Source organism: Engystomops pustulosus, chromosome 2 (assembly GCF_040894005.1).
Source record: "Engystomops pustulosus chromosome 2, aEngPut4.maternal, whole genome shotgun sequence".
Classification (NCBI taxonomy): Eukaryota; Metazoa; Chordata; class Amphibia; order Anura; family Leptodactylidae; genus Engystomops; species Engystomops pustulosus.
Genome location: NC_092412.1, coordinates 80,811,642 through 80,828,813, shown reverse-complemented (window position 1 = coordinate 80,828,813; position 17,172 = coordinate 80,811,642). Strand labels below are relative to the sequence as shown.

Sequence of the window (17,172 nt, the reverse complement as noted above, 5' to 3'; positions counted from 1 at the left end):
TTTGGGCTGGGGGGTTGTCTGGGGAGTTTGACTTTTTTATAGGATTTAAAAGCACACCAACCGATTCTGGAATATTTTGAAGAACATCTTTCATTTTGCACTGCTCATGGGAGCCTACCAGAGTCCACTGTGTTGCAGTTTCACAGGCTGCTACAATGTGAAAGGAGCACCTCCCCCTCCCACTGTGAGTTGAAACTTCAGCGAGAATATATCAGGCAGAGGGAGGAGGAAGAGCAGTGTGCTGGGGGAAGCAGTAAAGCTGTAGCACAGATGGGCTCTGATAACACCCCTAGAGCCCTTTGACCTTATTAGCATAATTGAAAAAGTTGATTTTGGAACGAAGGAGGCAATGCAAAACAAAAATAAAATTACCACAGTCAAGGTTTATCATGCTTGATTTTGATTGTAGATTTCCTTTTTAAGAACAAAAACACATTTAGTCAAATTATGGACATCTTAATTTTATTTTACTGGTTGATGCTTATTTTTGGAGGATGAGCTGTATTTTTATTGTCAATATTATAAGGGTATTTTCAAAATTACATTTTTGTGGGAGCATTTATTTTGGTATTGAACATTTTCATTGAATATATATTTTATAATGTAGTATTAAATAAGTAGCATTCACCCCCCTCCTTTATATTTTAACTTTAAAATGCAGTTTGACATGTGAACCTAGGCAACGTGTTGGATTTCATCTTGAACTTGAAACATAGCTGTTCCCATTTCTGATGTGTATAGGTTATAACTAGAGATGAGTGAGCACTAAAATGCTCGAGTGCTCGTTATTCGAAACGAACTTTTCCTGAATGGGAGACTCGAGCATTTTTCAAAGGGACCATGGTTCGGGAATAAAATGTGTTATTTAATTGAAAAAGAATGTCTCCCGACAAGTTAGCAGATGTGAAGAACAGTGAAGAATAGAATAAAAACAGTGAACACAGTGAACACAGGATCATTTAAGTGAAAAACGCAGTGAAAAACACAGTGAAGAATAGATTGCAGATGTTCGGCACATCTGCTTACTTGTCGGGGATCCGCTCCTCTTCTTCCACTGAAGTGTCCCCGATCTCTCTGCGCTGCTCCCCGGTATCTCCGTGCTGCTGCTCCCTGGTGTCTCTGTGCTGCTCCCCGGTGTCTCTCCGTGCTGCCGCCCCGATGTCTCTCCGTGCTGCCACCCCGATGTCTCTCCGTGCTGCCGCCCCGGTGTCTCTCCGTGCTGCCGCCCCGGTGTCTCTCCGTGCTGCCGCCCCGGTGTCTCTCCGTGCTGCCGCCCCGGTGTCTCTCCGTGCTGCCGCTCCGGTGTCTCTCCGTACTGCCGCCCCGGTGTCCTCCGTGCTGCCCCGGTGTCTCTCCGTGCTGCCGCCCCCGGTGTCCCAATGCTGCCGCTCCCCGGTGTCTCCGTGCTGCTGCTCCCCGGTATCTCCGTGCTGCTGCTCCCTGGTGTCTCTGTGCTGCTCCCCGGTGTCTCTGTGCTGCTCCCCGGTGTCTCTGTGCTGCTCCCCGGTGTCTCTGTGCTGCTCCCCGGTGTCTCTGTGCTGCTCCCCGGTGTCTCTGTGCTGCTCCCCAGTATCTCCGTGCTGCTGCTCCCCGGTATCTCCGTGCTGCTGCTCCCCGGTGTCTCTGTGCTGCCCCGGTGTCTCTCCGTGCTGCCGCCCCCCGGTGTCCCAATGCTGCTGCTCCCCGGTGTCTCCGTGCTGCTGCTCCACGGTATCTCCGTGCTGCTGCTCCCCAGTGTCTCTGTGCTGCTCCCCGGTGTCTCTGTGCTGCTCCCCGGTGTCTCTGTGCTGCTCCCCGGTGTCTCTGTGCTGCTCCCCGGTGTCTCTGTGCTGCCCCGGTGTCTCTCCGTGCTGCTCCCCAGTGTCTCTGTCTGTCTCTGTGCTGCTCCCCGGTGTCTCTGTGCTGCTCCCCGGTGTCTCTGTACTGCCGCCCCGGTGTCCTCCGTGCTGCCCCGGTGTCTCTCCGTGCTGCTCCCCAGTGTCTCTGTGCTGCTCCCCGGTGTCTCCGTGCTGCTGCTCCCCGGTATCTCCGTGCTGCTGCTCCCCAGTGTCTCTGTGCTGCTCCCCGGTGTCTCTGTGCTGCTCCCCGGTGTCTCTGTGCTGCTCCCCGGTGTCTCTGTGCTGCTCCCCGGTGTCTTTGTGCTGCTCCCCGGTGTCTCTGTGCTGCTCCCCGGTGTCTCTGTGCTGCTCCCCGGTATCTCCGTGCTGCTGCTCCCCGGTGTCTCCGTGCTGCTGCTCCCCGGTATCTCCGTGCTGCTGCTCCCCGGTATCTCCGTGCTGCTGCTCCCCGGTATCTCCGTGCTGCTGCTCCCCGGTATCTCCGTGCTGCTGCTCCCCGGTATCTCCGTGCTGCTGCTCCCCGGTATCTCCGTGCTGCTGCTCCCCGGTATCTCCGTGCTGCTGCTCCCCGGTGTCTCTGTGCTGCTCCCCGCTGTCTCCGTGCTGCTCTGCGGTGTCTCTGTGCTACTCCCCGTGTTCTTCAATGTGTTCTTCACACATTCTTCCACTGAAGTGTCCCCGATCTCTCTGCGCTGCTCCCCGGTATCTCCGTGCTGCTGCTCCCTGGTGTCTCTGTGCTGCTCCCCGGTGTCTCTCCGTGCTGCCGCCCCGATGTCTCTCCGTGCTGCCACCCCGATGTCTCTCCGTGCTGCCGCCCCGGTGTCTCTCCGTGCTGCCGCCCCGGTGTCTCTCCGTGCTGCCGCCCCGGTGTCTCTCCGTGCTGCCGCCCCGGTGTCTCTCCGTGCTGCCGCCCCGGTGTCTCTCCGTGCTGCCGCCCCGGTGTCTCTCCGTGCTGCCGCTCCGGTGTCTCTCCGTACTGCCGCCCCGGTGTCCTCCGTGCTGCCCCGGTGTCTCTCCGTGCTGCCGCCCCCGATGTCCCAATGCTGCCGCTCCCCGGTGTCTCCGTGCTGCTGCTCCCCGGTATCTCCGTGCTGCTGCTCCCTGGTGTCTCTGTGCTGCTCCCCGGTGTCTCTGTGCTGCTCCCCGGTGTCTCTGTGCTGCTCCCCAGTATCTCCGTGCTGCTGCTCCCCGGTATCTCCGTGCTGCTGCTCCCCGGTGTCTCTGTGCTGCCCCGGTGTCTCTCCGTGCTGCCGCCCCCCGGTGTCCCAATGCTGCTGCTCCCCGGTGTCTCCGTGGTGCTGCTCCCCGGTATCTCCGTGCTGCTGCTCCCCAGTGTCTCTGTGCTGCTCCCCGGTGTCTCTGTGCTGCTCCCCGGTGTCTCTGTGCTGCTCCCCGGTGTCTCTGTGCTGCTCCCCAGTATCTCCGTGCTGCTGCTCCCCGGTATCTCCGTGCTGCTGCTCCCCGGTATCTCCGTGCTGCTGCTCCCCGGTATCTCCGTGCTGCTGCTCCCCGGTGTCTCCGTCCTGCTGCTCCCCGGTGTCTCCGTCCTGCTGCTCCCCGGTGTCTCCGTGCTGCTGCTCCCCGGTGTCTCCGTGCTGCTCCCCGGTGTCTCCGTGCTGCTCCCCGGTGTCTCCGTGCTGCTCCCCGGTGTCTCCGTGCTGCTCCCCGGTGTCTCTGTGCTGCTCCCCGGTGTCTCCGTGCTGCTGCTCCCCGGTGTCTCCGTGCTGCTGCTCCCCGGTGTCTCCGTGCTGCTCCCCGGTGTCTCCGTGCTGCTCCCCGGTGTCTCTGTGCTGCTCCCCGCTGTCTCTGTGCTGCTCCGCGGTGTCTCCGTGCTGCTCCGCGGTGTCTCCGTGCTGCTCTGCGGTGTCTCTGTGCTACTCCCCGTGTTCTTCAATGTGTTCTTCACACATATATATTGTTCTTCACATACTATTTTGTTCGCTCCGTTCCGCGCGTATCTCCCGACAAGTAAGCAGATGTGCCGAACATCTGTAATCTATTCTTCACTGTGTTTTTCACTTAAATGATCCTGTGTTCACTGTGTTCACTGTTTTTATTCTATTCTTCACTGTTCTTCACTGTGTTTTTTTAATCAAATGCTCGATCTCGAGCAGGGGAAATACTCGTCCGAGCAACGAGCCGTTTCGAGTACCTTAATACTCGACCGAGTATCAAGCTCGGACGAGTATACTCGCTCATCTCTAGTTATAACCAAACTGTAATTATGAACACAGAAAAGTCATGCTTGCTATTTTGGGGATTTTTCTATATTGCGGAATGTTTCTTCACTGTTAAATATCAACCCATTTCATTTCCATTTAGGATTTCATGGGCTCTAGAAATAGTTGGAAATCATGGTTAAGCAACTCCTTCACAGTAGAAGCCAGGGGATATTTATTTCTGTAAATTTTGCTTATGATATGTTTTGCTACTTTCACAAACGGTAATATCTAGTGTATAAAGTAAATCACTATATATGTGGTGTAAAGCACATTTCTAATATTCTTTTTAAATAACTAGCACATTTGTTTAATACTCCGTTCACCTACCATTTATAACTTTTTGCCTATACAGTGTTATAGGTTTCAACTTGCCATCAAACGTATGCAGCAGGGAATGCTAAATAAATTTAAGAAAAACAATAACCTATGCTAAAGCCCAAATGGATTCAACTACCTCCACCAAACTTTTTAATCTGTTGACAGCATGTTTTAGTGAAACTAGTGTGATTCCCAGCAAACTTTTACTATTTCTGCCCACAGTGTCATTTCCCGAACATTCCCACTTTAATCTACACTCACCGGCCACTTTATTAGGTACACCCGTCCCACTGATCGTTAACACTTAATTTCTAATCAGCCAATCACATGGCGGGAACTCAGTGCATTTAGGCATGTAGACATGGTCAAAACAATCTCCTGCAGTTCAAACCGAGCATCAGTATGGGGAAGAATGGTGATTTGAGTGCCTTTGAACGTGGCATGGTTGTTGGTGCCAGAAGGGCTAGTCTGAGTATTTCAGAAACTGCTGATCTACTGGGATTTTCACGCACAAACATCTCTAGGGTTTACAGAGAATGGTCCGAAAAAGAAAAAACATCCAGTGAGCGGCAGTTCTGTGGGCAGAAATGCCTTGTTGATGCCAGAGGTCAGAGGAGAATGGGCAGACTGATTCGAGCTGATAGAAAGGCAACAGTGACTCAAATCGCCACCCGTTACAAGCAAGGTAGGCAGAAGAGCATCTCTGAGGGCACAGTACGTCGAACTTTGAGACAGATGGGCTACAGCAGCAGAAGACCACACCGGGTGCCACTCCTTTCAGCTAAGAACAGGATACGGAGGCTACAATTTGCACAAGCTCATCGAAATTGGACAGTAGAAGATTGGAAAAACGTTGCCTGGTCTGATGAGTCTCGATTTCTGCTGCGACATTCGGATGGTAGGGTCAGAATTTGGCGTCAACAACATGAAAGCATGGATCCATCCTGCCTTGTATCAACGGTTCAGGCTGGTGGTGGTGGTGTCATGGTGTGGGGAATATTTTATTGGCACTCTTTGGGCCCCTTGGTACCAATTGAGCATCGTTGCAACACCACGGCCTACCTGAGTATTGTTGCTGACCATGTCCATCCCTTTATGACCACAATGTACCCAACATCTGATGGCTACTTTCAGCAGGATAATGTGCCATGTCATAAAGCTGGAATCATCTCAGACTGGTTTCTTGAACATGACAATGAGTTCACTGTACTCAAATGGCCTCCACAGTCACCAGATCTCAATCCAATAGAGCATCTTTGGGATGTAGTGGAACGGGAGATTTGCATCATGGATGTGCAGCCGACAAATCTGCGGCAACTGTGTGATGCCATCATGTCAATATGGACCAAAATCTCTGAGGAATGCTTCCAGCACCTTGTTGAATCTATGCCACGAAGAATTGAGGCAGTTCTGAAGGCAAAAGGGGGTCCAACCCGTTACTAGCATTGTGTACCTAATAAAGTGGCCGGTGAGTGTATATGCTAATTAGGCAATTGGTGTATCCAGGGAGTGTCCTTAGCTCCTGGAGATGCATGGGGCGACAATGAAAGAAGACTGATCTCCTTATCTGTCAAAGGGAATACTGGAGCAAGCTGACAAAGTGGTGCTGAAGACATATCCTGGTTGCACTGCTGCCTAATTAGCATATGGATTAAAATGGGATTCCTCAGAAATGGCATAATGCACAGAAATACATTTATTGAAGAACACAGTGCATTTCTCTATAACAGTAATAGTCAACCTTTTTTTAAAACTCGGTGTATTGAATACTAGCATAATTTGGGTGGTGTGTTACATCTAAAAAATATCAATGATTTTGTGATATTTGTAGCTCTAATAACCAAAAGTTCTTTTCCCCCAGTATTGCTGAGCAGTAACTGTCGTGGGTACACTGGTAGAAAGGTGAGATTCTGTTGTAGTTGAAGGATAATGGCTGCGGTGTTAGGACCACACATGTTTAGGATGACTATCCTTCATGTAGTCCCTGGAATAAACCTTGGTCCAGCAAATTTCTGGATGCAAAGCAAATAAATTAATTCACTTTGCATCCATTGGTGTGCCAGAATTTATTCTCATTACATACTGGAGTAGGATTCCAATTCTGTGCACCCACAACAAATTTAGGAGTGTGATTGTAATATACTTATTAACTGACAGGGTAACCATGGGACACAGTTGTAGTGTGTCCTGTCTGGATGTAGGTCTGCAATAAATTTAGTTGTGGGTGGGAACTCAGGCTAACTAGCTGCCTTCACTAACGGAGTTAATATGACCGCTGTTAATGCAGAGGATAGTTGTCCCGTCCCCAAATGCTATCGGCTTTCTGTCTGTCAGAAAAAAACTTTTTGGCGTGTCTCCTCTGCCATGCATGTCAAATGTTACTAAAGCAAGACACAGAATTTCACAAAAATTGGTTTGATGAAAGTATACTTTTAGTGAATCAAAATGTCAAATGTTAGCCATCACTGTTCTTTTACTTGCCTTTATAAGATTATAATGCTTGGAGAAGGTGGTATGCTTCAAGGACAAATCTATTCTCCTCTTGGCTTAAAGGAAACCTACCACCATGGATCTACCTATAAAGGTAGATTGGGTGGTAGGTGCGTCTATTGGACCTGAGGATAGCCCTTTTAAGGGCTATCCTCACGTCCCCGCAATCTTTTAATAACTTTCCCTAATATGCAGATAAATTTCCCTAGTGTGCAGATTTTCTAAAGGGGCTAGTAGGGCATGGAGTAGCTGAAGCTGCGGCTACACGGCGCCTACTCCACGCCCCATTGGCCTCTTTGACCCTCCTACCAGATGTCTTCGCATGTGCAGAACGGCTTCAGAGGAGTTACCGCGCAGACACGAGCCTGCTGTTCTGCGCATGAGCAGATGACAGGCTTCGGGGACGAGGGTGCGCAACTCCTCGTAGCTGCGCACCCTTGCCCCGAAGCCTGTCATCTGCTCATGTCATCTGAAGACATCTGGTAGGAGGGTCAAAGAGGCTACTGGGGCTTGGAGTAGCCGCGCCATTTAGCCTCAGCTCCGGCTACTCTATACGCCCCAGTAGCCTCTATAGAAAATCTGCATAGTAGGGAAATAAAAGTTATTAAAAGATTGTGGGACGTGAGGATTAGCCCTTAAAAGGAGTATAAGAGGAGTATAGAGGAAGCAGAATAAGCTACCTTAAATTGAATGTTAAATTTATCCATGATGATAGGGGGGATGTCAGATGAGAGAAAGGAAAGAAGCCAGGTATTAAAGTGATCGATAAAAGCAGTGGCATGGCCAGGGGTTGGTAAATGACAGTCACTTGTAGGTCAGAGGGAGTATAATGCGAACGGAGGGGACTTCAAAAGAGGGAAAGGTGCAATTGGGCTGAAGGAGCATTTGTCAGACAGGTAGAGGTCGACTTCTCCACCAGGTTTACTGCAGGGTCAGGGAGTGTGAGTAAAGAGGAGGCCACCATAATAAAGCACAGCTGTGGAAGCAGTATCCAAGAAATTGAGAGGTCATGAATATCTGTGACTTTGCTGCATATAGAGCATGCATTCCATAATGCTCCTGAGAGAGAGGGTGGGATGGATAGGTTGTAGATGTGTTTCAATGGAAATTCATATACAATTGTGTTGAGCCCCACAATTTTATTTTATTTATTTTCCCTAATAACTTTATCCAGGTCTCTGCTGTTGCTGTTTCAAAAGCCACTGAATGGCACCCCCCAAACGGAGAGCAATTAAATAATTCCCAAAATATTAAAACTGTTATCATCATGATTAGTATGTATGTGTGCAGGACATAATGAGGGGAAAGATAGAAGTATATCCAAGTTTGTAGGATATCATCTTATTAACACTTTTATGACTTTTACGTTACCCTTGTGCCTCAAAGTACATTAGCATAACCAAGCCTTCCTTATGTCATGCCAGAAAGGGGGATTTGGGGTGGACTTGGAATTCTATCTAGATGGAAGTTTTCATAAAGAAATGGTTATTCTTTGACAGATTGTGTGTTTCTGCTTCCCTAGGCACCAGACTTATAACTTCACTTAAAGGGGTATTAGCTTGAAGACAAGATTAAATGTACTCAGGATAACAAAATAACACATTCTCTGATTCAATGTCATTTACAAAAGTACAGCATTTCATAGATATCATTTCAACCTGTATCTATCAGTCCTGGTGTTTACAATTTTGGTTGATCCAACCGTATATGTTTTATGGTTGGGCATGGCAGATTGTTCTCATGAATGTCTTCTCCTGTCTGCTTGTCTCCTCTGCCTACAGCCCCTTCCCCTTCCATTACAAGACAAGCTCACATACAGTCATTTCCTGCCGGCAAGCAGAAGCTTGCAGAGATTTACTCTACAATCTACAGATAAGATAAGGTCTTTATCTGGGGGGAGGGGGGGCACTCTGTGTTTGTTATAGCTCAGATGTAGCAGGGCTGATGAGTGTCATTGTGTGTAAAATGAATCTTGTGGATCTTATCATCTCTCATCTCTGATCTGCCCATCTCTCTTTTTCTCTGTGTCAGATACTAGTAGAATGTTCAGAAGCAAAATAGTATAAGATAAACCTGTACCCTGATACTCCTAAGTACATTGTGAGCACACAGCATCTCACAGAACTAGATGGATCATGAAGTGTCTGCTTAGAGAGTCCCCGCCCAAACTATGTAGTTTTACACTGACCATCACTGAGTTATAGGAGCTAAAACGACAATAAAATTGTAAAACGATGTACCTAATTGTAAAATGTACCTAATTTGATTGCTTAACTAGCGAGAATAATATTGTATATGGTCATAGTTATGCAGGCCTTATATGTGCTGAGTGGTGGCAGAGGCTGTCAGAGGAAAGTCCGTCGTGACCCAGCAGTCTCTATCTGAACCTAAGGCCGTGACCCTGTAGTGCATGAAATTGGAGTTTCAAGTGTTATGGGGCTGGCTTTCGTTAAATTTTTTTTTGAGGTTTAAGCTATAAATATAGTGAACCCTTACCCGCTTCCCTTATACTCTTCTATAAAATAGGAGATATACATATAATTTATAACCTGCTATTGTACTGTATGACTACCAAAAAAAATGTAAGCTTATCAATATGTAAAAGTAGAAAGAGAAAAATCATACACTATAGAAGAAAATAAAATAACAATTTCCAGAGAGGTGCTATAGATGATTAACAGTAGTTGTCTCACTGGGCACATGTGGTTTTCTATGGTAATTATTACCTCCTGTTTCACACTACAATAGACATAGATTAAAAGGATCATCACTTAAAGAAATCCATATGTTCCCTCCAGTTTATTACCATGCATCCATTATATAAAATGTTATCCATTGTGTTATATTTCATATGTTTGCTCCAATATGAAATTGTCTCTTTATATAATTCCTCCAATATGGAGACATCTGGTAAAAACAGGTAATAATCAGTTTATGTAACAAAATTTTCCTCAAAATCTGGAACACAAAATCTGGAAATGTCACAGTAGTCTACCCCCACCCTGAAAGCATACACAAATCTTTTGACTGGATTAAAAGGAAATATTTCACTAGTTACAGCAGCTCCAATGCCAATTTGATACATATTTATAAAATATACAATACATTGTGTATATACAATACATTTATTTTACATTTAAAATGTTATTTTTATGGTGACTTTTTCAGGTGTTTTTTAAATGGCTTGTGCTAGGTAACTACAGTGGCACCTGAATTTAATATGTTGCAGCTCCATCATGTGGTGATATAGAGGCACTGCACCATATTAGCAGATTGTTTTGCTGTACAATTCAGACAATGGAGCATATATACCGTCGGTTTATAAGCCGGAACTTGTTTGGTGTCTCTAAATGTAGATCAGTGTTCCTATTCAGGAAAAGTAGAAAATATCTTGCATGTTAGGAGATAAAAGTCTGTTAGAAAGATTTGTTTTAGCGATGAAGCTGTGCTGAGTGTGAAATAGGGGTGGCTGGAATTGAAAATGTGTGTTTGCTGTGGTGTTTTTTTAAAGGGAACCTATTGAGATGAATTAAGCCCACAATCTGTCACCAACCTATTATTAAGGACAGTTACAGGATCACAGTGTTAAACTGAAATAGCTTTTAATTCTGTATTCAAATAACCTGTATTCAAATAACGTGAGGATGCACCTGCTATCGATCGACAAATGGAGGTATCCTAACTCTCCTGCACTTCTGGCACTGAGATTTAGCTCTACATTTTGCGGAAGCGTGGCGCTGGATTTATTATACATTAAAGCAAATCTATCATGATAAACCAGGTATACTTACCGTATATACTCAAGTATAAGCCGAGTAAGCCAGCTTATACTTGAGTATATAAAAAAAATAGACTGATTACTCACCATTCCGATGCCCCGGGCAGCTCCTCTTCTAACTTGCTGTGCGTGGGCGCAGGCTCCAGGTCCAGGACAGCTCCATGGGCAGAGATCCTTCTTTCTTCATATGTGCCGGTGCATAGGTGATTTCAGCCGCTGCTGTACATGGGAGAGGTTGACTTGTCAGACCAGGTGCTTCAGTGTGGTACAAGAAGCTGGCCGTGCACATAATTCAGATAGCACTGTATAATTCTTCCGTGTCATATTGATGTGCAGACCAGAGGGGAACTTTCCTGGAATTTCAGGATGTGGTTATTAAAGGAAACCTACCACTTCTGATAGTAGGTATGAGATGTAAACACCGGCACCAGCTCAGGGTGAGCTGGTGCCGGAGCTTACCTTAGCTAATGTTTTAAACCGCTATATCGCGGTTTAAACACATTTTGATTTACAGCCCCGAGGTAGCTTCGGCGCTGCCCTCCATAGGAAGTGCCAGAGGCGTCACGCGCGCACGGCCGCGCGCAGCGCCGAAGCTACCTCGGGGCTGTAAATCAAAATGTGTTTAAACCGCGATGTAGCGGTTTAAAACACTAGCTAAGGTAAGCTCCGGCACCAGCTCACCCTGAGCTGGTGCCCGGTGTTTACATCTCATACCTACCTTCAGAAGTGGTAGGTTTCCTTTAAGTATTTTCTTTGGAGACCAGGAAGGGGGGAGTGCTAGTACTCGAAGTGAGGTCTTAACATGTATTGTACCAGAGCAGTACTTTCCAGGAGAAGTTTGCCAAACCACAAAGAAGGGAAGGACACACAAAAGGAGCACGGTGCGCTCCAAAAAAGGCATTCGGAAGGACACTATTTACCATTGTGAAACATGCCCAGAAAAACCAGGACTATGTATGAAAGAGTGATTCTGGATTTATCACACATCCCTGGACATGTAGACGTAGATTTTACCCTAATTTACTATCCACAACTTATACAACATGCCGTACCTTCCCTTCTAAGCCCTGCCATGTGCCCAGCCTGTAGATTGTTGCCCCATATGGGGTATTGCTGTACCTGGATCATGATTTTATGGGTGTTTTGGAATAAACCCGCCAAAAAGTAACTGATCAGCAAATTGATACTACTAACATAAACTACAATGTCTCCAGAGAAAACTATTTCAAAATCACAGAGATATCTTAAAGTGTTGAAAATTTATTACCACAGGAAGAGACACTGGTCAAATTTTCAAAAAAAGGACTGAGCGTTAACGTACAAACTGGCTACGTCCTGAAGGGGTTACATAATAAAATACTAATGATTATGAAGATTCTAATTAATTAGTTGATTTTCCATATTACTTTCAGATTGAAGTGCATACAATCTTTCTAATGTTTTCTAAAAGGCCATCTAGGGAACAGTTTTACAACTTTAATTACATGCAGCGTAAATCACCACTCATAAGATTAATAAGCTTTTTATTGGGATAGCTATTTTTATCTCTAAAGACCAAAAATCCTAGCCATAACATGTTACTAACATGCAAAAGATTGCGTTAGAAGTTATGATTTCACAGTGTTATATTTGGACAATACTAACAGCCTATTTTTCTTTACTACAGTCTCCAAAAGTGCACGGTTACCAGGATATGGAAGCTGTCCCCCTCCTCCTCAACAATGTGAAGGCAGAACCTCCAGAGGACTTGTTAGCCACAGACCACTATCAAACACAAACAGAACCAGTGGACTTGTCAATAAACAAAGCTAGATCCTCACCAAGAGGAGTATCTTCTTCTCCACTTTCCATTACCACTTCCGTAGCCTCACCATCTTCTAATTCTTCATCTTCATCCAGCCGTCCAGCTTCTTCACCAACAGTGATAACATCCGTACCGTCCACAGCATCTGTGCCAACAGTATTGACTCCAGGACCTCTTGTGGCCTCAGCATCTGGAGTTGGTGGACAGCAGTTTTTGCATATCATTCACCCTGTCCAACCTTCTAGTCCCATGAACTTGCAGTCTAACAAACTGAGTCATGTTCACAGAATACCAGTTGTCGTACAGTCTGTTCCTGTTGTTTATACAGCTGTACGGTCACCGGGAAATATGAATTCTACCATTGTGGTACCTCTATTGGAAGATGGAAGAAACCACCTTAAAGGTAAGTGCTATAGATGTGTTTTTTTTTTTCACCTTTATTTTGCATAGTATGTATTTCATTCACTTCTACAGGACCCCAGAAACTGCCCATTTGTCAGTCCCACAACAAGTTAATAAAGCAGTGAATACCACTACTCCAAGGACTCTAAAGGGCTACTGTTCTTCACATCCTCATCCCCTTCTCCTTGCACAACCAAATTGTAGCATAGGGAATCTGTCATCAGATTGGACCATATAAAACGGCTGACAGTAAGAGGTATGGAGAGGTGTGGAATTATACCTTTGAGTGCTTTTTGCAGCAGGACTCCAGTACACTGGTATGAGAGCTCACTGAAGCACAGCACAGTTCCTCCATGTAAGTAATGCTGAGTTCACACTTGCGTTCGGCAGGTTCCATTCTACTTTCCATTACGAAGACCAAATAAAATAGCAAAGCAGTCCATTTTTTTTTATTTTTGCTATATATAAGGAAATGGAAGAAACCTGGAAGTCTATGGGGAATCCAAGGCAAACAGAAGACCTGGACCTAACTGCTGCAGTATTCAAACAGAAGCCAGCAACAGGAGTAACTAACAGCAGAGTGAAGGAACTGTGCAGCAGTACCGTAAAGTGATCTCAGACCCTACAATCCTAAAAAATAAATGCTTCTTCGGTTGCTTATAACACACATAAATGTATGGTAACACAGATCTCCGGAGCTGTTACCTTTTGTATGGTGTTACAGCTTTGTATGGTTCTATTTCTGACAAATTCTTTTTAATATTTCAATTCTACTTACCCTTAACTAGTTGCTATGTAATGCTTACCACTTCATTAGACCCGGAGCCGGCAAATGTATCTTCAGACTTCATTCCTACGCTCTACAAATGTTACGTATATACATGCAATGGCAGTTAAGAGTTTCAATAGTGTGAAACTGACATAATGCAAGATGATTTCAAGGGTGTACAAATTGATACAAATATTTCTTAAATAAACCAGTATTATTGTCCAAATCCTAAAACCCTTATTGAACGTGTTATGAAATCCGTAATTCACAGTGTAAGATTGTATCATGTTCTGAGGTAGCAGAAAGCTGTGACTAATTTGTGAATTTTGTGCCTATATTTAGAGTAGGTGCAGTGGATGTTTTGTGCAGAGCTGACAAAACAGTGAGGAATTAATCATCATAAAACAATATACACACTAGGGCACTGACTTGTGATGTTTGTTGAGGATTTTTCCTGAAGGAATTATGCATGAGAATTGCATTATGGTTAGGAAAATCTTTAGAATTATTATAATGTTCATGTTTTATTTCTTATATTACATAAGACCTAGGATAAGAGTGGAGAGAGCCACAGCACTCGGTACGGTTCAATTCCAAATCGTCTTTATTATAACATCATCAGGCATAAAATAGCAACGTTTCGATTCCAGATGAATCTTTCTCAAGCATAAGACCTAGGAACCATTGCATCCCCAACACTAATATAAGAGGGCATAGGTTTCAGCAGTTTTATTATGTTACAGCATTTATTTTTTGTTATTATTTAGTTTATTGTTTTACACAACATCATCCTATTCAGCAGCACTATAGAGAAATGGTCATCATTTAGCCCCCTATTTGACCATTGTAGAGAGAGAGTTGATTTCCAGGGACATACCTCCCTCATCCTGGACAGCAGGACAGAGCCTGAAATCCAAAACGGTCCTGCCAGATCCGGGACAGTTGGAAGGTATGCAAACGGAAATTGTCCCATTCTCACTCTCTTTGCTTTCAAGCCATTTCTATAAATTCTAGACTGGACATTGATGGGTCTTGGGATCCATTTCTGTCTGAAGCTAGTCAGTGTGCAGACTGTATTCACGGTCATGGGAATAAGCCCAGTATGTATATTTTTTCACATGTACTCTGAGTTATTAAGTTCTCTCTAGATCTCATAATGACCTGTGAACTACAAAGCTCGATGGCATTGACATTTTGAGGCTTATGCCAATTTTTCAGAATCCGGTGTTTTTCAGGGTCTTCTTTTCCTCACTATGTAGTATATTTTAAATATTTCAATATTGTTATCTGTCAGCTAAAATAACCTGTTATTTAGATCTCCCATCTTATATCTGTTTTCTCCAAATCCTGCAGCCTCCATTTAATTTCTATATTATGCATATGTTGTCATCTTTATTAGATGTCAAAGTTAGACCAAACTGTATATAATAATTTAAATCCATCATGCAAGGTCTTCTGTCTTTCATACTATTCAATGTAATGTACAGTACATGGCTGCTGTAAAGAGCCTATTGTGAAATCCCAGCAGCAATGTAAATTTATTTTACCCTTATGGAACAGTATTATAACTTTGTTAAAATCCAAGACATTTTTTGCAGATTCCATTTTTTTTTACATGTTACGATATATATACACGATGTGTAAAACAACCTATATATGTTGTCTACTTCGGTTTGCATTTAGTGGTTACTAAAAACATGATTGAAATCAACCCTCTAGGCTATTAGTCTTCTAGAATAGCTTTTATGTTTGTGTACCTCCAGTAGTACATTGCACACCACTGGTTTTGATGTCTTTCATAAATTGCTTCAAATGCACTTCTTTAGGTTGATTTTTCAAAGGTATTGGTCAACTAGCAGCATATACATGTGTGTATATATATTAATATTATATCTTGCATAAATAAAATGGTCTAAGGGCTCAAGTCTTATTAGCTGGCATTTCATATTGATAGTATATTAAAAGGCAATACAGGATGTGACATAAGAGGCTCTCGTGGTATGAAGCCTTGCAGGAGAATGTGCTTTCTACACTGAACAATCCATTGAGAAGAAAATGCTACATTGGTTCCATTTACTGAGCTGCTGATTGCACAAGATCTAAGGTGGGGGGAGGGAGGGGGTTGATGCCTGGCTTTCTATACCTACTGGACATCAATATGTTCATAGAAAGAAAATAGCAGCCTTGAGGCACTTGTTCTCCTTATACTATTTGTAGGCTTCCCTTGATGGACTAGAAGACATGGCACAACCGCTGAGCTCTCAGTGCAATCTGACAATAACTACACACATCAAGCAGTGTAAGCAAGAACACTATTACAGAGCTTCTACACTACATTAGCAGAGAGATTCTAGCAGCACATACACTCTAGACTTTCTTGATTTATTTTTATTTAGGACACGGACTTGCACATTAGAACATTTATAACTCTTTGCATATAGCTTTCACAAATTAGAATATGGTTTTTCTTATCACAAATGGTCTTCGGATAATGGGTAGAACTTTCCGCCCAAGTCATCACTAAATTGAAGTATGACCGTTTTCTACATCTCTGCTTGCGGCCTTTGTTTAATTCCAGTGGATGAAAATCAATCAGTGGTCAGATATATATACAATGGGGCAGATTTATCAAGCTGTCTAAATGTCAGAATATTTCTAGTTGCCCATGGCAACCAATCACAGCTCAGTTTTCATTTTAGCAGTGTTCATGAATAGTTTATAGGGGAGCTGTGATTGGTTGCCATGGGCAACTAGAAATATTCTGACTTTCAGACAGTTTGATAAATCTGCCCCAATAGGTATACAACTTGTTATAAATTCTGATTACTCTCTGTAGGGTGCATTTATCATTGATTTTACACCAATTTTCTAGTGTAATAAGGCAGGCTCCAGCCTGGCACATCTGTTGCAGTTGGCGCAGGCTATAGAGTATATTTGAGGGGTGCCTCTTAGTATGTTGTGCACATTGTGCTTCAACAGGGTGAAAATTATTCCTGGTGCACAGAGCACCCAGTCATAATAATTTCTCCCCTGTGACGTTGATGTGAGGTGCCCTGTGAGTATGAACAATGAAGCTTACTTAGAATGAACGCAAAGATCTAAATTGCTATGAAGAATTGATACAGAAAGTAATTTTTCGGAAATGCCACTTTTTGCATTTTCATTTTTCACTCCATACCTTTGTTAGGGTAGGATTTATGATATCCTCTTTTAGTGTGCATTAGTCGTGTATTTCAAATTAGTTAAAAGTATGTATGCACATTGTAAGGAATGACTCTGCTGATTCAGGTCTCACTCATGCTACTGCCCTGGGCAAATCAGCACTGTGCAGTTTATTTGGTTTCACAAGTCTATGTAGGAAAGTAGAAAAAAAGTTGAAGAGGAGGAACATACAAAGCATAACATATCAGGCATCTTCTTGATTGGAGAGTTTTCCTGTTGTCTCACGCTCACGTCATCATAGGGAATTCCTAAAATTCCTCTGCCTAGAAGTTTTAGGTGCAGTCGAGGATGCCATCGCCATCTTATAATGTATTCTCTGTTACAGTACT

The 17,172-nt window shown here is 44.3% G+C and overlaps 1 protein-coding gene across 6 annotated transcripts in view; it reads left to right on the top strand.

The window, feature by feature from the left end:
• Positions 1-17,172, top strand: part of KLF12 (KLF transcription factor 12) — a 169,517-nt gene that overhangs the window by 115,678 nt on the left and 36,667 nt on the right. For all 6 annotated transcript variants that reach the window (XM_072135340.1, XM_072135338.1, XM_072135339.1 and 3 more), the window contains one exon: positions 12,313-12,853. In XM_072135340.1, coding sequence (XP_071991441.1) covers positions 12,313-12,853 — 541 coding nt within the window. The remainder of the gene's footprint in view (positions 1-12,312; positions 12,854-17,172) is intronic.